Here is a 24,748-nt window from a genome sequence, read left to right on the forward strand (position 1 = left end):
TAAAAACTGATTTGTTTGGGGAATGAATAAAAAAAGATACGCCATATAAGTTGGGATTTGGTATCCTAATTTGATCAGGTCATAAGTTTACCAAAATATGCTTATAATATAATGATTCTTGAACTCTTTTCAGTGGATATAACAAAAAAGAAGAAAATAACAAAGAAATTAAGAAAGACGAACCAAAACATAAGAAACATTGGAATCCCTCGATGTAAAATGGACCTCGAAGAAGAACAAAAGAGACTAATGTTGGACCACCACTCGGATTTCTTTCGTTTCATCGATTTTGTCCGGATCCCACCCTGAAAAAAGCCACTTCATTCTGATATATTTTTAAAGCTGAAACCATTCGATTGAAGTAAAGTCCTCAACACCAACATTACTTTGTACTTGCTACCAACTTTCAATAAATCCCTTTGTCATTCTTTGATCTTTCTCAACTACTTGGTCATTGTAATTTATCACAGATCGCGAAAGAATCATCATATGTCCAAAAGATAGATGGTTACGAGTAGATAACATTGAATATATATATATAAAAAAATCATCATTATATATATATATATATAGATTTTTAAAAAATCATCATTGTTACGCTAATTACCTCTCTCGGCAAGATAGCATTTGTGAGGTGTAAGGTCAACCATGAATTGATTACACCAAAGATGTCAAGTACATAAAAGTGAAGTGAAACTGAAACTAATATATTTCCGATAATAACATTGTCACATTCTTTTTGGTGAATTGGAAAAACAAACTAAATAAAGACCTTAAAAACTTACATAAGCAACATAACTTAAGTCTGCTAGGAGAAGAAGCTCCATATCCTTAGTACTTTACTCTAGAGTATCAAGACCTCTTCGTGATCGTGTTCCTTCATTTGCTAGACAATTGGTACACTGGTTTGCCTATGAAACGTGACCTTATTGGCCGTCGACAAATATCGACAATCTTCAATAATAAATCTAAACGGATAATGTTGTTGATGTAAATGGATTCAGCCTAGTCACTGGAATACAAACCAAAGGATGAACTCTAGGAATAGGAAGAGCAATGCCAGGTGCTTCATCCATATCCACTTTACCTACCACTCCACCATGAACCTTCCATTCGAAGCACTGTATCATGGCAGCAAGGCTTGTTTGAACTACATGTAATGCTAATGAAATTCCAGGGCAACCTCTTCTCCCAGTGCCAAATGGTAAAAAGTGATAGTGTTGTCCCCTTACGTCCAATTGGGATTTCGCGTTCCCCTCCCCCTCTTGGGTCAAAAATCTTTCTGGTATAAATTCAAGTGGATTTTTCCAATATTCGGGATCCCTATTAATCGCCCACGTGTTGACTATTAGCCTAGTGTTTTTCGCTACGTGATAACCTCCAATGCAACAATCTTCAGTCGATTGTCTTACGATCATAGGCCCAGCAGGGTTTAGTCGAAGTGTTTCTCTAACAATGGCTTGGAGGTAAGGGAGGTTTGAGATATCCGATTCTTCCACAAGTCGATTCTTACCAATGACAAAATCAATTTCTTGGACAGCTTTTTGCATAATGTTTGGATGGTTGATAAGCTCTGCTAGTGCCCACTCTACTGTAATAGCGGCGTTATCCGTCCCAGCAAGAAACATGTTCTGTAAAATATTAGTTGCAACAGTAACTATTCAAACTATCATAATAATTCTCAGATGGGTCATTTTCTCTTCAACAGGCTGAGACTAATCCTCAAATATTTTATCTATTGTAAAAGAATTGATTTGATTTTTTTTTTTTTTTTTTTTGTGTGTTTTATGAACTTTCTAAATATTTAACAATAACAGACAAATAAATAATGAAGTTATAATTTAATATTCATGTTAACTTTCGCTTAAAAACTTTTGACAAACAAGTTTCAACATTGTGTTAATACTATTAACTCTCAGAAAATGTAGAGCACCAAAGCATTTGGGGTGGGAGGAAGTACTTAATTTTGTGCCTTTTCTTTTGAAATAAGCATTTTCCTAGTAAGCTACAGACGACTACAACTTATTTACATAAATGTTCCCTTTTTAGGTCAATCACTTAGATTTTGTCTCTATTTTTAAAGTTGTGCAACTATAGTTCTTGGGACAAACAAAATATTAGACTGTCGTTTAACGTCTACGAAATTTAGAATACCGTCTAACGTTTTCGCATGAGGTTTTCAGATTACTCAAAAGAAATCTTTAGACCGTGATCTAAAAGATCTATAAGTTACAAGAGAGATAAAAAAGTCATTTACTAAATAGTTATCCAAAAAGGATCAACGTAACCGACGAAATTATGAGAAACTTACCAGGATGAAAGCTTTGATATTCTCTGGGGTCAATTTCATCTCTGAGCATTCGTCCTCTGATATATCAAGTAGAATATCAAGCAAATCTTTGATCACTACAGTTTCACCCCCATCCTTACTTTGACTATTTCTCTTCCTTCTTGTTTCTTCATGTTCATTTATGATCCTCTCCATCATCTTATCAAATCTGGGTAATTATATTTTTGGATCGCTCAAAAAAATAATAGCTAGCAAATGCATATGATTTGTATATTAAGTATAAATATACATATAATATGTACGTTATATACACAAAATATACATGAATATACATATAATATACATAATCAGTGTATAAGTTTTGTATATTTTGGCTAGCGCCCGTAATTAATTTCGGCTGACCGGCCAAAAAAAAAAAAAAAAAAAGACCTACCTTTTATGTACATCCTTTGTCCTCTTTCCAAACCCTTGCAAATCCAAATTTTTACAAAACCAAATATAATCCGACAAATTAAATTTCCCAGTGAGTTCAGCAATATCGTGAACCAATTTCCTAATACTCCCAGCTTCACGGTTGTCCTCCGAACATCTTTCACTCATTATCATTCTTGAAATAACATTATTAGAAACCCTGAGAAGCTCAGCTTCAATATCTATTGCTTCACCAATTTTCGCTTTTTGTAAGAGTAATTCGATGAAACACTTTATTTCATCGCGTCTTACAGGAAGAAGCATGTCCAATGTTCGTGCACCGAGGAGTTCGTTCATGCATATGTTCTTCATGAACTTCCAATAAAGCCCGTAAGGCGCAAAGGAAAAGTCTTGTGAACCATATGTTAAGTAATCGACCACTGATGTTTGCGGTCTGCTTAGAAAAGTTTGATGAGTTTTGAGTACTTCTTTGGCCATTTGGGGTGATGAAACTACTAGACAAGGGACGGATCCAAGATTTATGTGGATTAAAGGCCCATAACGCGCCGAGAGCCCATGAAGGGCCTGGCGAGGTGTTGGAGATAGGAGGTGTAAGTGACCGATGATCGGTAAACCAAACGGGCTTGGTGGAAGATGACAAGTGGTTCGTTTACGGAACACAACATGTTTAAGAAATAAGGTAGAAAACAGCCCAATAAGGAATAGAATCAAGTAGCCTTGAGTATCCACCATTTTTTGGAAACAAAAATAAAACTGTTTGACGAGAGCTTTTTGGTTGTTAAGTTATAGTAGGATTGAGCAATGCAACATAATTTCCGTGTTGGTTCTGCACCTATTTATACAAGAGTACCAAATCATGTTGGTCGAAACTACTTTTTTCTTTTCTTTTTCCCATTCATATTGTGTAATTTTTAGAAACTGTCAACTGCATATACATCCAGCATGTCTTCATCATGATTGTAAAAGTAAAAGTAGAAATCAGGGCCGCCATTGATACATTTTTTTAAGATGAATGAACTGACAAAATTTAATGAGGAATATGACGTTATGCAATTCCATATTACATTACCTCAGCAAGACCATGTCTTGTGAACCTGGACAAAGGATTGCCGAAGAACATGATTAATTTTATTAAAAAAAGAAAGTAATAAAGACACTATAAATAAGTAAAGTAAGGCCTGCAAAAAAATCAAATTATTCTGAATGTCCACTTTCAAATATGAGTCCGGAGCCTAAAGGGTATAAAAATACACAGTATAAACCAAAAGGGGATGACCAAAAATTTATATACCAAAAGAGGTATATCGTGGGCTGATCCACGTTATACCCTAAACTTTTTTTTCACCTGTCAGACGAAAACCGAAAAATTAAAATAAAATAAAATTAACTGTATAACGTGGATCAGTCCACGTTATAACAATATATATTTGTAAAGTGGACTGTCCACGACTGCAACTTCTTCGTTAGTGAGGCTGACTGTTTTATATTCTATTTTCTAATTCTGAATTCTTCTAAAACTGTTCTACATTACGTATTAGATTGCTAACCACTAGAGCCTTTAGAAAATTGTTTTAATTTAAATTAACTTAAATTACATTAAACAGCTCTTATAATATATACAATTTAGTTAAAAAAAAAAATTAACCTTGTTATACCCCATTTTAATCGGGTCAAAAGCGGAGTACAACATATTGGTGATTCCTATATTATTTTCATTTAAGGAGTCGCCACATAATTATTTTAATGGTGAATTAGGACACCTAATTATTAACTAAATATAAATAATTATGTGGCGACTCCTTAAATGAAAATAATATAGGAATTACCAATATGTTGTACTCCGCTTTTGACCCGATTAAAATGGGGTATAACAAGGTTAATTTTTTTTTTAAACTAAATTGTATATATTATAAGAGCTGTTTAATGTAATTTAAGTTAATTTAAATTAAAACAATTTTGTAAAGGCTCTAGTGGTTAGCAATCTAATACTTAATGTAGAACAGTTTTAGAAGAATTCAGAATTAGAAAATAGAATATAAAACAGTAAACATGAGAATGAAATCTAAAGCCTCACTAACGAAGAAGTTGCAGTCGTGGACAGTCCACTTCACAAATATATATTGTTATAACGTGGACTGATCCACGTTATATAAAATATATTGTATAGTCCACGTTATACGGTTATTTTTTTTTTTTTTTTTTTAAAATTTTTCAGTTTTCGTCTGACAGGTGAAAAAAAAGTTTGGAGTATAACGTGGATCAGCCCACGATATACCCCTTTTGGTATATAAATTTTTGGCCATCCCCTTTTGGTTTATACCGTGTATTTTTATACCCTTTAGGCTCCGGACTCTTCAAATATCAATTGATCAAACGGCAATCAGGCAGTCAATTTCTTGTCTGTGGAATATAAACGAGTTAGTTCAGATATATATATATATATATATATATATATATAACCAAGTCCATCGACAACTCTACTCTATTTGTAGTAATTGGATAACATAACCGAAGAGGTGCAAATTAGTTACTTCTACAGTAAGTACGAGTTATGTTGGTGAATTCGTTTGATCATATATTTGAGCCATGACCAATTTTTACAATAATATATACTTGTTGGGCAATATAAGAGTAAAATAGTAAGCAAAAATCGGCTTCCGTATATTTTGTTTGATTTCTTTAATAATGAATTGTTTAAACTTGTATGGATTAACTCGGAAATACTGTACTTTTTAAATAAGCTGAGTTGTTGAATTCGAAAGGCAATTCACTATGAAACTAATCTTAAATAAATCTCACATCAGAACGAGAAAAAACAATAGAAATTATATAAATGCGAATTGAGAATTTAATTGTTATCGAGGCGCTTTTTAGGTCAAACCAAAATAAGATAAAATCGGGTGACTCGAAAGTCTTGAAGTAGCTGAGAGAGTTCGGACCAAAGCCAATAATACGTTAATTAATTAATTAAATAGAAAATACTAGTCTATGGCCTTTGTGAGGTGACATTAATGTAAAAAAACTCAATAATTCATGGTCCTCAATTTGGGTGACTGACAACAACTTCTCTAACTGCTCTAACTCTACACCGACATAATATATTTATACGAACTTTCATTTCATCATGCTCAATTTGGTGTCCTTTAATCTTTTTTGTTATTGTGATGTGCATATATTGTGGCAGCTAGTGTTTGTAAAATGAATAAAATTTTCAAGTATCCGTCTAACTCGTCCAATTTTAAATAGTTGTGATGAGGAATTTATTAAATCGAATCAAATATGAATCAATCCATATAACCCTCTCTAGAAATGGATAGGCTACGGTTCACAAGTGCATGGGTTTCATGTTATTCGTCATTCAACTCGTTTTTAGTTCGTACTAAATATGAGAGGGTCGATCGATTCGCTAATTTATTAGCACACCAACGGTAAAATACCATAATGATAATCACTATGTTACTACACTAAATGTTACCTATTTCATGGCGAAGTGCTCGTATAACTGATTTTGGAGTAATTAGGGGTGTCAATGGTTTTTCAAAAACCAATTGAACCGACCGAATCTATCATACCGTATTGAACTGACTTTTAGGTTCTTTTTAATGAAACCAAAGGTTTCAATATAAATTTGTAATCGTACCGAATAATTAGGACAAGTTATTTGTTTTATAAAAAATACCGAATCGAACCGAATAAATATACATGTAGAACATATATTTTATACATCAAAATTTATAATACATAGCATTAGATTTTTTAACCTTTATACCTTGCCTTGGGGTGAATTTAAATATAGAGGGCTATAATTAAAACTTAAACCTACTCTACCCTATTGAAATAAAATACATAAAGTCATTAGATTTTTTAACCTTTATACCTTGCCTTGGGGTGAATTTAAATATAGAGTGCTAGAATTAAAACTTAAACCTACTCTACCCTATTGAAATAAAACACTACTACACGACAATATCATCAGTTACTTTAGAAGAAGGGAAAGGTTTGTTTTTTCTCCTCTTCCTTTTGTTCCCTCTATATTTTTTCTAAAATTTTAAAGTTCTTATTCCAATTAGCAACGGCAACATGTACATATAACTTCATATTGCAAAATCTTAGACTAAAAGTTTAATTCAATTAACATTTCTCCCTGCACTGGAACTTATATGAAAATTAATTATGTAGTTTTAGCTTTCAATAAGTTTTATAACAAAAATAGTCTTTAAACACCAATTATATGTCTTGATACAATCGTTGGCTTGTTGCATGCCTAGCTTTCTAGTTAAAGGTTTAAATTGAACAGGTTGAAAGTTGAAGACAAAGATAAATTGAATCACAGCTCAATTTGCATCAAGCCAGTATAATTGAGTCATCCGTCGTATAAGGTGTAGACAAGCAATTTTTTTAGAATAGTATAGTATGTTATTAAAGTTAATTATAAATTGTAAAGTTAAAAAAGTACTTCTAAACTAGTGCATAACTCTACAAAAAAAAAAAAAAAAGTAACAAAGAAACTAGAAAGATTAACGAAAACATAAGTAATTAGCATTTGGAATCCAATGTCCAGACACATTGGAATCCCCCAATGTGAAAATGGACCTCGAAGAAGAACAAGAACAGACTAATGTTGGACTACTTCATTCTGATATTTTTTAGCTGAAACTATTCGATGTAAACATTTCAGAATTCTCAACAACTAATACCAAACATTTCTTTGTACTTGCTACCATCTTTCACTAAATTCCTATACTTCCTTTTTTCATCTTTCTTTAACTTCTTAGGGTGTGTTTGGTACGAAGGAAAATATTTTTCATGGAGAAAATATTTTGCTATAAAATATCTTCCATGGAGAATATTTTCCTTGAAGATAAGTGGTTTTCTTACTTTTTTTTTTTTTTTAAATTAGATTTCATTTTATTATAACAGAAGTTTACAAAAAGGGACAGTTACATATGGTAACCATCCAGCAAAGAATGACAGATAGGTCATTCTTGTAGAATCAAAGGGAGTCCTAAGCAACTAACACAACTGAAAAAATAGGGAATTTCGTCCACATGTGATCGAAAAAGATGATATTTCGACCAAATTTTCGATCACAAGCGTAGGTCGCTAATACATAGGTCGAATGTTTTTTTTGCCCACATGTGGTCGAAATCATATTTCTACCTGTATTAAGAGAGAAACTGTTTTCGACCACATGTGGTCGAAAACATTATTTTTATTTAAATTATGTTTAATGTTTTCGACCACAGTTGGTCGAAAACAATATTTTTCTTTAAATATTAGTTAAATATTTCGACCAGGAAACATTTAAATATAAAAAGAAATTTATTTACACAATTTCGACCAGATGTGGTCGCAATTTAGCAATATTGTTGCCAGATTTCGACCACGTGTGGTCGAAAGTGGAAATTCTGCCCAGAATTTCAACCAGATGTGGTTGCAATTTAGCAATATTGCTGCAAGATTTCGACCACGTGTGGTCGAAATTGTAAATTCTGTTCAGAATTTCAACCACATGTGGTCGAAGTCTGGTAAGATTATTGCTATATTTCGACTTCATGTGGTCTAAATTGTATTTTCTGAGTACAATTTCGACCTCATGTGGTCGAAAATCAGGATTTTTTTTTCAGCATTTGGCTGCTTTTAGCAGCCCACCTGCCAATTTGCAAACAACCAAATCAACATTAATCTACAACCATCCAATTCATAACAATGCAACATAACAACCATAAACTACGTTCAAACACTTGAATACTTAAACATTCTACATTCAAACACTTATAAACAATCAAAGTACTTCATATTAAAAGTTTAAAACTACATTCAAATTAACACTTAAACATTACAAACTTAAACAACCATTAACTACATTCTACAATCAAATTCACCTTCAAAATACTTCTAATTCGACTTAAAAATGCATTCAAAACCTTAAAAATTATATACATATCCAACAAAACATAGCAGAATTAGAATCCAAAAGTACACGAATCAAAAAGATCAACATTGGGTGTTAGAGACATGATCTGTATCCTCCCCACTAGACTCATCGAGAAGAGCATGATTTATGTTAGTCTGTGACCTACGTCGTCTACCTTGGGAAGGTCGGGGGGGGGGGGGGGGGGGTTGTTGGGGGGCTGTGTCCTACGAGCATCCCCGGGACACGGGGGAATCGAAAACGCCCCCGAATTGAGTAAGCTGTTTATTTGGGACTGCATACCCAACATCCTGGCCTCCGAGGCATTAAGTGTTCTTGTTAGCTGAGCAACTTGCTTCTTCATAGCTTCATACTCATTAGGAGGCACTGCCCCATCATCAGTAGCATCTATTCCTTCAAGGGCCGACGGGTATTGATGAAAGGCTCTAAAAAATAGTTTACGCTTAATTTTGGACTTCTCATGAGTCATTAGATCCGTATGTTAGTGCTGTGATGATCGAATCCTTTTCATAAAAAAAAATCATGAATTTGGTTAAGATTTTTTTTTTTTATCCCAAAAGCATTTATTTATGATTTAGAAAAATATTATGGGGTGGGCTGCGGGGTGACGGGGCATGGGGCGGTCAAAGAGTGTGTGTATGCGGGGGGGGGGGGGGGGGGGAGGACGATAATGAACTTGAAAGGACACTTAGGGGTTGTTTGGTTCAAAGACAAGTTATAAATATATTAGTAATGCAGGAATTAATAATACATATAATACATTGATTAATTTTTATTGGGTGTTTGGTCCATTGCACCAAAATTGGACACAAAAGATACCACTTGAATATTATTTATTTTTAATACTAAAAAAAAATTGTTACAATTATTCCCTTGGATGCTTGACCTTTGTAGGTTTCTTGGAACAAAACAAGGCTAATTTTTTCATTTTAGTTTTTTATCCATGTATAAGCTATCCCTGAATTAGTTATCCCATAATGGTTGTGGTGTAAGATAATACACCCTTTGTTGTATTAGTTAATCCCAGTATTAGTTATACATGCCCCAAAATGTCAACCAAATATGGTACAAAATAATACCACATATAATACCATGACTATTTTATCTAAGACTTCTTACCAAACGAGCTCTTACGGTACTTGTTTTCCCTAATTATCTCATTAGAGAAGTCATTTCCTCATTTTTTTAAGAACTTGTTTTTCAAGAGAAGCTATTTTCCAAAACATTTTTATCAAGCAAATATGAGAAAATTAAAAATATTTTTCAAAGTGTGTTTAAACCTTGTTATTTCTAATATTGGTACTTGTCTCAGAAATAACAAGGTTCAAACACATTGTGAAAAATAATAAAAACAAAAAAAGACTTAGACAATGGAGTTTGACATTGAGAGCTGAACCACTGAAAAAAAGATAACATAAAACTTCAATAGAGTTTGACATTGAGAGCTGAACCACTGAAAAAAAATAACATAAAACTTCAAATCATCAATTATGGCAGCTTTAGTGGTAAAATAGGAAAATGAAGGATGACTATTTCAAAATAATTGACACAGTACAGGGCTTGAAAATACAGGATAGGAGCCTGTGAGGCCAATTGAAATAAGATGAAAGGACAATTTTCGATTAGATGTGAAAAATATCTGGAGAAAGAAAAGAAAAGAAAAAAACAAGACCAGAAGCATGTCATAAAGTCTAAAAAAGACAAAAAATGTTAACTTGGGCTCCTAGATACTTCTATAGTTGTTTGATCACCCATGTAAGAGAAGAACCCGTCACTCTACGTACAGTCATGAATTAACGAGAATTCGAGTAATAGTGATGAAAAAGAAGAACAAACAATTTTAACGTGGAAATCCCCAAAGGGAAAGAGAACCACGATTGTCACCACACTTATTATTAAATGAAAGATATATTTTACAAAATTATGAGGGAAAGCCATGTATATATAAGTTGCGAAAGATCCTATATCTAGTCCAAATCGGACAGCGTCCATGTCGCATGCAGACGCCGCCCCCTTCGGTTGGCCATGAAATGGGTTCTTACATCAGTGCTACAAACATAACAACACTACTAGAAAAACTCGAATACGTGTGAATTTTACCTGGGAGTTTTTTTTGCATGTAATTCCTGTGGATTTTCATACGAAAATCTAAAAATTCCTAATTTCTATAATATTTACCTGCAGATACGATTTACCCAGGTAAATCAGCGAGTAAATTTAGCGCCAAATAATTACCTGGGGATTTATTTGGAAAAATAATCCCCTAGTATCATTTTCGTAGGTAATTTCGTAGGTAAGCAACTAAAAATCTAAAAAGAATATTTTCTTTGTGAACTCGTAGGAAAATCCCCAGGTATTGGTACTTGTAGATTTACCTAGGGATTATTTGTTGGGAATTTACCGGAGTATTTTATCATCAAGGGAATTACTTGGGGATTATGTTCCTGCGAATTTAGAGAGGGATTGTTTCTAGGGGATTTACCAAGGAATTTTACCTGGGGAATTACTTAGAAATTTTATTGCTGCGAATTTAGATGAGAATTATAACTTGGGGATGTACCTGCGGATTTTATTACCTGAGAAATTACTTGGGAATTTCGTTACTGTGAATTAGCTGGGGATTATTTCTTGGCGATTTACCTGGGAGTTTTATTACCATAGAAATTACTTGGGAATTTTATTGTTGTGAATTTAGTTTTAAATTATTCATTAGAGATTTAAGAAATTATATATTTTTAGAAGTTACAAACATTAGTGATTGTATACAAATTAAATAATTTATCTTGCGGATACGATTTTGGATTTTCAAGTGGTCCTTTTGTTTGGATTTTCAAGTGGTCCTTTGGTTTGGATTTTCTAGTGGTCCTTTTGGATTTTCAAGTGGTCCTTTTGTTTGAAGATATCATTTGCTCAAATAGAACATTAAAGTATATATCAAGGATTACCAATTAAAAAAGTACGTAAGCTTATCCTCTTTTATGTTAGTTAGAATGAACAAAATAGTAATTAAAGGGGGGAGGCTACGCATGCCCCCTTTGAAACCATTTCAGTCATTCCGTGTTACATCTTCCATTAAGAGATCAAAATTTATGACTTTCCTTATGCTTCCTGCAGATCCCGTCATCTTCTATTGATCAACCATAAGGCACTGAAGTTTTATAACCATAGAGATTGCTTGGGGATTTTATTGCTGTGAATAAATTTTTTGGATATTTTATTGTTGTGAATAAACTCCCAGGTAAATTTCTTAGGAGTTTAAGTGAATGTTCAAGTGGTCCTTTTGTTTGAAGATATCCTTTGCTCAAATAGAACATTAAAGTATATATCAAAGATTACCAATTCAAAAAGTACATAAGCTTATCTACTTTTATGTAGGGTTGTTAACGGTTTTGGTTAAAATCAAAACCAAACCGAAAATTTAACCAAACCGAATAAAAAAACCGACATTTGGTTTGATTTGGTTTTAAATTTTAAAAACCGATAATATTTGGTTTGGTTATATTAAAAAATAACCGAATAAATAACCGAACCAAACAGATAAATTATATACATAAATTTTATAATTATTTATATGTATAATATTAGTTTTTCATAAATAACTATAAATATTTTATACCTTTTAATCATTAATTTGATTTTTGGTCTACTTATTTCACATGATTGTTTAACGCTCATGTTTTTAAGAATATGTCCAAGCCCATGTCTTTAAGTCTTTTAACTCTTTAAGTGTTAAGTGTAAACCTACTAACAGAAGCTCACGTTAGAGTCTAATGTCTTTAACTTAAATTTTTATCCTTTGTTTGTCAGCCATTTAATTTTAGGTTGTTTCTTTTTTTTTTTCCCGAATTTATACCTTTCTTTTTTCTTGTCTGAATGGGTCCTAAACTTTTAATATTTTTCATATGAAAAGGATAGCGGTTGTAGATTTGGAGGTTCCTATAAAAGATACTTCAGTAACATCAGCATTTGCTGCAACTCAAGCACATGGTAATGCCCTAATACTTCTTCCGTGGGTAATCCTCCTAAAAGGCAGAAAAGAACAACTCTTTGTAATCGAGACCCTAGCCCTGGGGATAATGATAGAAAAACATTTGAAGTTTGGGATAATTACACAAGGTGTTTTTAATAAAATGGGAGAATTGAGGACAAAATGCAAGTATTGCCCCAAAGTTTGGGATCATTACACAGTTTTTTTATTTCATATATTTTCATTTTAATTTTAGGTAGTCTTTATGTTTAATTAATATGTATGTTTGTAACAACAACTAAAAGCTCCTATGCTCTACTTTATTTCCAGGTATGTGTATTAAGATGACAAAAATGGTGCAGCCACTACTTATTTAGTTTTTAGCTCTATATGTAATAGTTTAGCAACTTTGGGTAACTTGAGTATGATACTATCACTAAGAATGAAAATATTTCTATGATGTATGTTCCACCTTAAACGATAAATAAAAGTTATCGTTTGAACAAAAAAAAAGACATGTCTTTTTCAACTTTTTAATGTTTTACTGATAAGTCTCATGGCTGCTAGTCATAAACCGAAAAATTCAACCAAACCGAACCAAACCGACAATAACCAAACCGGTGGTTATTATTTTATTTGGTTTGGTTATGGTTTTAGACCTTTAAAAACTGACTAAATTGGTTTGGTTATGGTTTTAATCAATAACCGACCCAAACCGAACCATGAACACCCTTACTTTTATGTTAGAATAAACAAAATAGTAATTAAAGGGGGCGGCTATGCACTGCCCCCTTTAGAGATTTAAGAAATTATATACTTTTAGAAGTTACAAAAATTAGTGATTGTATACAAATTAAATAATTTATCTGCGGATACGATTTTGGATTGTCAAGTGGATTTTCAAGTGGTGCTTTTGTTTGAATTTTCAAGTGGTCCTTTTGTTTGAATTTTCAAGTGGTCCTTTTGATTGAAGATATCATTTGCTCAAATAGAACATTAAAGTATAAATCAAGGATTACCAATTCAAAAAGTACATAAGCTTATCAACTTTTATGTTAGAATGAACAAAATAGTAATTAAAGGGGGGTCGGCTACACATGCCCCCTTTTGAAAACCATTTAAGTCGTTCCGTGTTACATCTTTCATTAAAAGATCAGAATTTATGACTTTCCTTATGCTTCCTGCAGATCCCGTCATTTTCTATTGATCAACCATAAAGTGCTGAAGTTTTATTACCATAGAAATTACTTGGGGATTTTATTGCTGTGAATTTCGTTGGAAATAACTCATTAGAGATTTAAGAAATTATATATTTTTGGAAGTTACAAAAATTTGAGATTGTATACAAATTAAATAATTTACCTTGCAGATACGATTTTGGATTTTGAAGTGGTCCTTTTGTTTGGATTTTCTAGTGGTCCTTTTGGTTTTCAAGTGGTATTGTGTTTGGATTTTCAAGTGGTCCTTTTGTTTGAAGATATCATTTGCTAAATAGAACATTAATATATATATATATATATATATATATATATATATATCAAGGATTACCAATTCAAAAAGTACATAAGCTTATCCACTTTTATGTTAGAATGAACAAAATAGTAATTAAAGGGGGGCGGCTATGCCATGCCCCCTTTTGAAAACCATTTCAGCCATTTTGTATTACATTTTCCATTAAGATATCAGAATTTATAACTTTCCTTATGCTTCCTGCAGATCCCCACATCTTCTATGATCAACCATAAGGCATTCGCCAAATAGAACATTAATATATATATATATATATATATATATATATATATATATATATCAAGGATTACCAATTCAAAAAGTACATAAGCTTATCCACTTTTATGTTAGAATGAACAAACTAGTAATTAAAGTGTAACACCCCGTAAACTTGAACTAGGTGTGAATGTGTAAAACTCTAGTATTAAGATGATATTATATCTATATAAATCAATTCTTGATGAATTCGGGTGGAAGATGGTCGTTTTGAAGTCAAACCAACTAGTGAAGTTCTTAAGGCCTCTTAAATTCGCCTAAGTTTTGGTAGGTCTATCTTCTGGGCGATTTTCATGCAAATGTGTTACGAATTTGGAAAAACTTCCTTCATGAAAGTTGTAGCTCTTTGAAATAGCCTTCCAACGGTAGGTCGCCCAGCCCAAGAAAAGTTACATACAAAAGGTTATGCCCGTTTTACTGAAGACTGTCTTCGCTGGAAATTTGTCCTGTGTTACGGTGAGTTACGGGCCGTAACATGGCAACGTAACGTGTCAAAAAATACAAGAAATCTCTGGAAATGTTCACTAAAGGACGGTCCAAAGAACGGTCCTTAACACGAAGGACGGTCCGTCCTTTGGCCCGTTTTCACCAGAAAAATATAAACAGGACACTTGTTTTGTTTATTCCTCCACTTCCTAAAAAACCCTAAGGGCGAAAATCATTCCCCCAAGTCTTCAAATCAAAGGTAAGGGCATCCTCAACATTACTAATTCATTCTAACATCAAACCCATGATTCTTAACATGATTTTTGTGACCAAAACCTAGGGTTTGCAACATAATTCTTCCCAAAGTGATTCAAGATAGGGTTTGGGTGTTCTTCATTAGAAAAGTGATTTGTTAGACCTTGTTCAACAAATTAAGGTATGTCTCTCTTTTAAAAACCTATTTTGAATGAAAATCACTTTTTGAAACTATTGTTGGAAGTATAAATTTTATTCAAGATTCTTTAATGAATGAAAGGAAAAACAATCTTTTTATGTTTCTTGAACTCTAATTTATGTCTAAATGGTGATTAATGTGTGTGAGGGGAAAAACCCACTTTAAACCTAGATTGTAACAAACCCTATATATGTATAAGATATTATGAATGTTTTCCTCTATGAGAGATGCTTAGTAATTCTAGTTAAGAGTTGGTAATGACATTCTCATTGGTGAATTGGGACATGGAAATCTTTGTAAAAAGGTTGTGCATTTTCAAAACATTGATTGGAAAGACTTATTCTTTCGATATGCATAATGAACGTTTATGTTATTGATGGTGTGACTACTTTGAGATATGAATCGGCTTCTATGCTATGAACTTTGTTGTGGTGTCTGGCTCAGCTACTCGGGAGGAAGGGTAGCCACTATGGATCCAAGTGTGTCATTGCCTAGCCATTCGGGAGGAAGAGTGGCCACCGCTGGGTTCGCTACCCGGGGTGTGATTTATGCCTAGCTATTCGGGAGGAAGGATAGCCACCGCGTACTACATAGTCCGGTGTGGTTTATGCCTAGCTATTCGGGAGGAAGGATAGCCACCGAGAATTATATATTCCGGTGTGGTGCGCTATGCGCGATATGCTTGATTATTGGGCCTATATTGGCATGTGTGACATTCTTATTCTCTTATTCTCTTATGGAATTGTTGATGACTATCTTAATTGATTAAAAAGGCATATTTGAAGTTGTAACTTGACAAGAGGCTTTATAAATGGGTTTTGATATTTATTATTGAGATACATAAACTGAATAACTGTTCTTACATCGCTCTCACCTGACTGGCAAGACTAATTTCTTTATGTATTATGTACTCTATTTTCTCATTACTCACTGTCCCCGAGGCACTCACTGAGTACAAAGTACTCAGGCATACCATTGTTGTCTTTGATGGTATGTTAGGTAACGGAGAAGAGCAGGTTCTTGATACTCCAGGCGTTTAGGAAGGACTTGTTGTTGCTGCTGATTTGGTGAGCCCACACATTCATTCGTGGGACACTCTATTTATTTAATTCCATTTATTTATTTTAGTTTTCGGGTTGCGTCTCGATAGGTTAGCTTATTCTTAGAAGCTCCTTAGTGTACATTCGAATGTGGGTAGAAGAAGAGTTGTCGTTTAACTCTTTCGGGCACACTATCATGTTTTGGGTGAATCATTTAAATTATAAAGACTTTCGCTGATTTAATTCATGTATTCATGATTTGTTACATTTAATTTATAAACTGTTGGAGGCGAATATTGAATCTGGCGGGTTCAAGTATTATTATTGTGTTGTTTATGTTCTTCCGATGTTGTTCATGACGTCGGATGCCGGTCACGTCTAGGGTGGGTTTTGGGGCGTGACAAGCTTGGTATCAGAGCCTAGGTTTAAATACGTCCTAGGATTATTTTCGGTGTCTGTGGAGTTGTGTCTAGTGGAGTTTTCCTTGTGTAGCCTGATCACCTGCGTGACCGAGAAACTCCCAGGACATTTATAGGTGTTTCCTATTCTTCTTGATTCTAGATTGTGTTGTAGAGCTTAAAGTCCTTTTTAGGATCGTTCTAATTCGCTCGTTAATTCGTGCCTTGCAGAAATGACTCTGACGCGATCCAAATATGGTAAACGAGGACGTCCTGCGAAAGTTAACCGAAATCTTGGGGGCGCGAATGCTGGTAATGGAAATGAAGTTGGAAATCAAGCATCACCCCCAACACTGCCTGCTCCTGCTGTTCCTGTTGCTGGTGTGCCTGAGATTGGTACTATGCAAACGGCTATTCAAATGTTGACTGCTTTGGTTGCGGCTCAGCAACAACGTAGAGGTGTGGGACCTCATGGTGGGGGCAGACTTAAGCAATTCCTAAACTTAAAGTCACCAGAGTTCTTTGGGTCACGAGAAGTGGATGACCCCCAACACTTTTTAGATGAGACCTTTAAGGCATTGAGGAAAATGGATGCCCAGGATTCAGAAGCTGTGAGGCTTGCTTCGTATCAGTTGAAGGATGTTGCTCACGTATGGTTTGAGATGTGTAAATCTGAGAGAGGTGACGTTGCTTTAGCTTCGACGTGGGCTGAATTTGAAGAGGCGTTCATGGAAAGGTTCTTGTCTGATGAGGAAAGAATTACTATGGCTACGAAGTTTGAAAAGCTAGAGCAGGGTAACAAGTCAGTTCGTGAGTATAGTTTGGAGTTCACTCGTCTGTCAAAGTATGCTTTATACATGATTCCGACTGAAAAGCATAAGTTGACTCGCTTTGTGAAAGGCTTGGTACCACGTATCAAGTCTGCATGTGCTGTTGTTGCTATGTCTCATACTTGTACTTTCTCATCTTTGGTTGGGTTTGCTGAGCAACAAGAGAGTTAGAAATTGAGGAGAGAGTGGATCGAGATCAGAATAAGAAGGCTCGATCGGCGGGTGGTTTCAGTGGTAATAATTATAACGGAGGGCAGAGTAAAGGGTATTCTGCACCTGCTCAGTCTGGATCTTATTCCCATGCTAGTGTGCCTTCTGGTAGGCAAGGCCAGAATAATAATAATAGTAGGTTTTTGCAAGGAAGTAGTCGTCCGCCAGGGTGGGAAGAGCGTATCGGTCATCATTGTGGGATTATAGGCCATATCAAGAGGGAATGCAGAAAGTGGCTACGTGAGGTGGCTGCCATGAATAACCAAAAGAATGTTTCGCCTGCTTCTGCATTTGCTAGAAATCCGCCTGCTGGTAATGCTAACAATAATAATCAGAATGCTCGTAACAACGGCAAAGGAAAGGAAGTTGCTAATACTTCTGGTGGAGGGACAACTCGACTTTATGGGTTGACTCGTAGGGAGCCAGCTGAGGCTTCTGACGCTGTGGTTACAGGAATCCTTACCATCTGTTCTCATGATGCTTACTCATTGATTGATCCGGGTTCATATTTATCCTATGTGACTCCTTATTTTGCTCTTGATATGGGTATGAAACCCGAACCTTTGTTGGAACCCTTTGCTGTTGATACTCCTTCGGGTGTTCCTGTTATTTCTTCTAGAGTGTATAAAAAATGTGTTGTTGTGATTAAAGGCCGTGAGACTGTGGTTGATTTGTATGAACTTGAGATGGTGGATTTTGATGTAATTATGGGGATGGACTGGTTGTCTGCGTGTTATGCTAATGTGGATTGTCGCCATAAGTTAGTTCGTTTCGCCTTTCCCGATGAGCCTGTTATTGTGTGGGAGGATGAAATTGCTAAGCCAAAAAGTAGATTTATTTCCTATCTTAAGACTCATAAGATGATTACTAAGGGGTGTATTTACCATTTGGTTGTTGTTAATGATACAAAAGTCGTAGGACCCGAATTTGCATCTGTTCCCATAGTCAGTGATTATCCCAAAGTATTTCCTGAAGATCTTCCTGGTATTCCTCCTGATAGAGTTATTGATTTTGGGATTGATGTTATCCCCGACACCCAACCTATTTCTATTCCACCTTATCGTATGGCTCCAGTGGAGCTAAGGGAATTGAAGGATCAATTGAAGGACTTGTTGGATAAGGGTTTCATCCGACCCAGTTCCTCACCTTGGGGTGCTCCGGTCTTGTTTGTTAGGAAGAAGGATGGTTCCCTGAGAATGTGTGTTGACTACCGTCAGCTTAATAAAGTGACCATTAAGAATAAGTATCTCTTGCCTAGGATAGATAATTTGTTTGACCAACTTCAGGGTGCTAAGTTCTTTTCGAAGATTGACCTAAGGTCTGGATATCATCCATTGAAGATAAAGTAGAAGGATATCCCGAAAAATGCTTTCCGTACTCGTTATGGGCACTTTGAGTTTCTAGGCATGTCATTTGGCTTGATTAATACGCCTGCTGCATTCATGGATTTGATGAACCGTGTTTTTAAGCCGTATCTAGACCGATTCATTATTGTGTTTATTGATGACATTTTGGTGTACTCTAAGAATCGCGAGGATCATGCTAATCATTTGAGGATAACTTTGACAACACTTGAGGAGAATGAGCTTTATGCAAAATTCTCTAAGTGTGAGTTCTGGCTTGAGTCTGTGTCTTTCTTGGGTCATATGGTGACTGGTGACGGCATTAAAGTAGACCCTCAGAAAATTTCAGCGGTTAAGGATTGGCCTAGACCCACTAGTGCAACGGAAATTCGTAGTTTCTTGGGTTTGGCAAACTACTACAGGAAGTTCGTGGAATGTTTTTCATCTATTGCCTCGCCATTGACTAAGTTGACGCAGAAGACTGCTAAGTTTCAGTGGTCCGAAGCTTGTGAAAAGAGTTTCCAAGAGCTTAAGGCAAAATTAACTTCGGCTCCTATTTTGACTTTACCTTCTGGTTCTGGTGGATACGTGGTGTATTGTGATGCTTCTAGAATCGGTTTGGGTTGCGTGTTAATGCAAAATGGCAAGGTGATTGCTTATGCTTCACGACAGTTGAAAAAGCATGAGAAGAATTACCCGACACATGACTTGGAGTTGGCTGCTGTAGTTTTTGCTTTGAAAATTTTGCGTCATTATTTGTATGGTGAGCATTGCGATGTTTTTACTGATCACAAGAGTCTGCAATATCTCTTCAAATAACGAGAGTTGAATCTCAGACAGAGGAGGTGGTTGGAGTTGTTGAAAGATTATGACTTGAACATTTTGTATCATCCTGGTAAGGCTAATGTGGTTGCTGATGCTTTGAGTAGGAAATCTATGATCACGTTGGCTTATTTGCGTGCTCATGAAATCCCCATGGGGAAGAAAATTCGAAGACTTGCTAGTCTTGGGGTCAGACTTGATGAAACTGAAGATGGAGGGTTAGTGGGAATCACGCCATCACGGTCTGACATTGTGGAAAGGATTAAATTCAAGCAATATGATGATGAACTTTTGGCAAAGCTAAGAGATGGAGTGGAAAGAGGTGAGTACACTTCATTTACTATTGGGACTGGCGATAGTGTTTTGCGATTACAAGGACGATTGTGCGTTCCTGATGTTTATGGTATTCGACAAGAACTAATGATGGAAGCTCATAGTTCCAAGTATTCAGTTCATCCGGGATCCACCAAGATGTATAAGGATTTGAAACAACACTATTGGTGGAAGAGCATGAAGGTCGATATTTCTAACTTTGTGGCTAAGTGTTTGAACTGTCAGCAGGTGAAGGCTGAACATCAAAGGCCTGGTAGCTTAGCTCAAAACATTGAGATTCCTCAATGGAAGTGAGAGATGATAAATATGGACTTTGTTGCAGGTTTACCTCGCACAAGGGCCAAGTATAATTCAATTTGGGTGATTGTGGATAGACTCACGAAGTCTGCCCATTTTCTCCCTGTAAAGACGTCATGTGCCGCGGCAGAGTACGCCAAGTTATATTTGAAGGAGATTGTTAGGTTGCATGGTGTTCCGACATCTATCATATCTGACAGAGGTACGCAATTTACTGCTCATTTCTGGCAGACGTTTCAAGAAGGTTTGGGGACTAGAGTGAAATTGAGCACTGCCTTTCATCCTCAAACTGAGGGGCAAGCAGAGAGAACTATTCAAACTTTGGAGGATATGTTGCGTGCTTGTGCAATCGATTTTGGAGGAAGTTGGGATGAACACCTACCTTTGGTGGAATTCGCTTACAATAATAGCTATGAAGCTAGTATTCAGATGGCTCCTTATGAGGCTTTTTATGGGAGACGTTGTCGGTCTCCAATTGGTTGGTTTGAACCAACGGAAGTAGAGTTGTTGGGTCCTGATTCAATTCATGAGGCGATCTAAAAGGTAAATCTTATTGTGCAACGACTAAAGACCGCTCAGAGTAGACAAAAGTCTTATACGGACATGAGGCGTAGGGAATTGGAATTTGCTGTTGGTGACAAGGTTTTCTTGAAAGTGTCACCTATGAAGGGGGTAATGCATTTTGGCAGAAAGGGCAAGCTTAGTCCTCGCTACATTGGTCGTTATGAGATTACCAGAAGAGTTAGGAAGGTAGCTTATGAGTTGAGATTACCGGCTGAGATGTCCATGGTTCATCCGGTGTTTCACATTTCGATGTTGAGGTTGTATAAACCTGCCCCTTCTCATATGTTAAACTATGAAGAGGTTGAGATTGATGAATCCTTTTCTTATGAAGAAGAACCAGTTCAGATTTTGGATCGCCAAGTTAGAAGGTTGAGAACAAAGGATGTTGCGTCGGTCAAAGTGTTGTGGCGAAATCATAATACTGAGGAAGCTACTTGGGAAGCGGAAGAGGACATGACGAAGAGATATCCTCACTTGTTCCCTATTTCAGGTATGCGTTAAGTTTTGAGCTATTCGTGCGCAAGGTGATTGTGGGGTTAAAATTCGTGTTGGTTAATTACCTTCCTAAAATACTATCCTCATTCGAGGACGAATGATGTTAAGGAGGGGATAATGTAACACCCCATAAACTTGAACTAGGTGTGAATGTGTAAAAATCTAGTATTAAGATGATATTATATCTATATGAATCCATTCTTGATGAATTCTGGTGGAAGATGGTCGTTTTGAAGTCAAACCAACCAGTGAAGTTCTTAAGGCCTCTTAAATTCGCCTAAGTTTTGGTAGGTCTGTCTTCTGGGCGATTTTCATGAAAATGTGTTGCAAATTTGGAAACACTTCCTTCATGAAAGTTGTAGCTCTTTGAAATAGCTTTCCAACGGTAGGTCGCCCAGCCCAAGAAAAGTTACGTACAAAAAGTTATGCCTGTTTACTGAAGCCTGTCTTTGTTAGAAATTTGTCCTGTGTTACGGTGAGACGTTACGGACCGTAACACGTGTTACGGGCTGTAACATGGAACTGTATCGTGTCAAAAATACTAGAACTCTCTGGAAATTTTCACTAAAGGACGGTCCGTAACACGAAGGACGGTCCGTCCTTCGGGGGCGTCCTTTGGCCCGTTTTCACCAGAAACATATAAACAGGACACTTATTTGTTTATTCCTCCACTTCCTAAACAACCCTAAGGACGAAAATCATTCCCCAAAGTCTTCAAATCAAAGGTAAGGGCATCCTCAACATTACTAATTCATTCTAACATCAAACCCATGATTCTTAACATGATTTTTGTGACCAAAACCTAGGGTTTGCAACATAATTCTTTCCAAAGTGATTCAAGCTAGGGTTTGGGTGTTTTTCATTAGGAAAGTGATTTGTTAGACCTTGTTTAACAAATTAAGATATGTCTCTCTTTTAAAAACCTATTTTGAATGAAAATCACTTTTTGAAACTATTGTTGGAAGTATAAATTTTATTCAAGATTCTTTAATGAATGAAAGGAAAAACAATCTTTTCATGTTTCTTGAACTCTAATTCATGTCTAAATGGTGATTAATGTGTATGAGGGGACAAACCCACTTTAAACCTAGATTGTAACAAACCCTATATATGTATAAGATATTATGAATGTTTTCCTCTATGAGAGATGCTTAGTAATGCTAGTTAAGAGTTGGTAATGACATTCTCATTGGTGAATTGGGACATGGAAATCTTTGTAAAAAGGTTGTGCATTTTCAAAACATTGATTGGAAAGACTTATTCTTTCGATATGCATAATGAACGTTTATGTTATTGATGGTGTGACTACTTTGAGATATGAATCGGCTTCTATGCTATGAACTTTGTTGTGGTGTCTGGCTCAGCTACTCGGGAGGAAGGGTAGCCACTATGGATCCAAGTGTGTCATTGCCTAGCCATTCGGGAGGAAGAGTGGCCACCGCTGGGTTCGCTACCCGGGGTGTGATTTATGCCTAGCTATTCGGGAGGAAGGATAGCCACCGCGTACTACATAGTCCGGTGTGGTTTATGCCTAGCTATTCGGGAGGAAGGATAGCCACCGAGAATTATATATTCCGGTGTGGTGCGCTATGCGCGATATGCTTGATTATTGGGCCTATATTGGCATGTGTGACATTCTTATTCTCTTATTCTCTTATGGAATTGTTGATGACTATCTTAATTGATTAAAAAGGCATATTTGAAGTTGTAACTTGACAAGAGGCTTTATAAATGGGTTTTGATATTTATTATTGAGATACATAAACTGAATAACTGTTCTTACATTGCTCTCACCTGACTGGCAAGACTAATTTCTTTATGTATTATGTACTTTATTTTCTCATTACTCACTGTCCCCGAGGCACTCACTGAGTACGAAGTACTCAGGCATACCATTGTTGTTTTTGATGGTATGTTAGGTAACAGAGAAGAGCAGGTTCTTGATACTCTAGGCGTTTAGGAAGGACTTGCTGTTGCTGCTGATTTAGTGAGCCCACACATTCATTCGTGGGACACTCTATTTATTTAATTCCATTTATTTATTTATTTTAGTTTCCGGGCTGCGTCCCGATAGGTTAGACATTTACTCCTTATTCTTAGAAGCTCCGTAGTGTACATTCGAATGTGGGTAGAAGAAGAGTTGTCGTTTAACTCTTTCGGGCACACTATCATGTTTTGGGTGAATCATTTAAATTATAAAGACTTTCGCTGATTTACATGTATTCATGATTTGTTACATTTAATTTATAAACTGTTGGAGGCGAATGTTGAACCTGGCGGGTTCAAGTATTATTATTGTGTTGTTTAGGTTCTTCCGATATTGTTCATGACGCCGGATGCCGGTCACGTCTAGGGTGGGTTTTGGGGCGTGACATAAAAGGGGGCGGCTACGCCATGCCTCCTTTTGAAAACCATTTCAGCCATTCTGTGTTACATCTTCCATTAAGAGATCAGAGTTTTTAACTTTCCTTATGCTTCCTGCAGATCCCGGCATCTTCTATGATCAACCATAAGGCACTTAAGCTTTATTACCATAGTGATTACTTGGGGATTTTATTGCTGTGAATACATTTCTTGGGGATTTTATTGCTGTGAATAAACTCCCTGGTAAATTTCTTGGGAGTTTAATTGGATTTTCAAGTGGTCCTTTTGTTTGGATTTTCAAGTGGTCCTTTTGTTTGAAGATATCATTTGCTCAAATAGAACATTAAAGTATATATCAAGGATTACCAATACAAAAAGTACATAAGCATATCCACTTTTATGTTAGAATGAACAAAATAGTAAATAAAGGGGGGCGGCTACGCATGCCGCCCCCTTTAGAGATTTAAGAAAGTTTATATTTTTAGAAGTTACAAACAATAGTGATTGGATACAAATTAAATAATTTACATGCGAATATGATTTTGAATTTTCAAGTGGTCCTTTTGTTAGAAGATATAATTTGCTCAAATAAAACATTAAATTATATATCATGGATTACTAATTCAAAAAGTACATAAGCTTATCCACCTTTATGTTAGAATGAACAAAATAGTAATTAAAGGGGCACGGCTACGCATTTCCCCTTTTGAAAACCATTTCAGCCATTCCGTGTTACATCTTCCATTAAGAGATCAGAATTTAT

General features: G+C 35.6%; 1 protein-coding gene across 1 annotated transcript; it reads right to left on the reverse strand.

The window, feature by feature from the left end:
* Positions 1-626: 626 nt before the first annotated feature.
* On the reverse strand, positions 627-3,586 carry LOC132629319 (cytochrome P450 93A3-like). Its single transcript, XM_060345007.1, has 3 exons — positions 2,724-3,586; positions 2,312-2,498; positions 627-1,631 (listed from the first exon to the last, which is right to left on the reverse strand). Exons 1-3 carry the CDS (start codon positions 3,452-3,454, stop codon positions 969-971), a joined length of 1,581 nt encoding a protein of 526 aa, XP_060200990.1. The 5' UTR covers positions 3,455-3,586; the 3' UTR covers positions 627-968.
* Between the last annotated feature and the right edge of the window lie 21,162 nt (positions 3,587-24,748).

This window comes from Lycium barbarum, chromosome 2 (genome assembly GCF_019175385.1).
Source record: "Lycium barbarum isolate Lr01 chromosome 2, ASM1917538v2, whole genome shotgun sequence".
Taxonomy (NCBI): Eukaryota; Viridiplantae; Streptophyta; class Magnoliopsida; order Solanales; family Solanaceae; genus Lycium; species Lycium barbarum.

Bases quoted from the DNA above. Each gene is read 5' to 3' on its own strand.
- LOC132629319 (XM_060345007.1), bottom strand. From the start codon at position 3,454: ATGGTGGATACTCAAGGCTACTTGATTCTATTCCTTATTGGGCTGTTT. The intron at 2,499-2,723 runs GTAGGTCTTTTT...ATAATTACCCAG, and splicing joins ACAAAGGATGTACATAAAAG to ATTTGATAAGATGATGGAGA. The intron at 1,632-2,311 runs GTAAGTTTCTCA...AATATTTTACAG, and splicing joins ATATCAAAGCTTTCATCCTG to AACATGTTTCTTGCTGGGAC.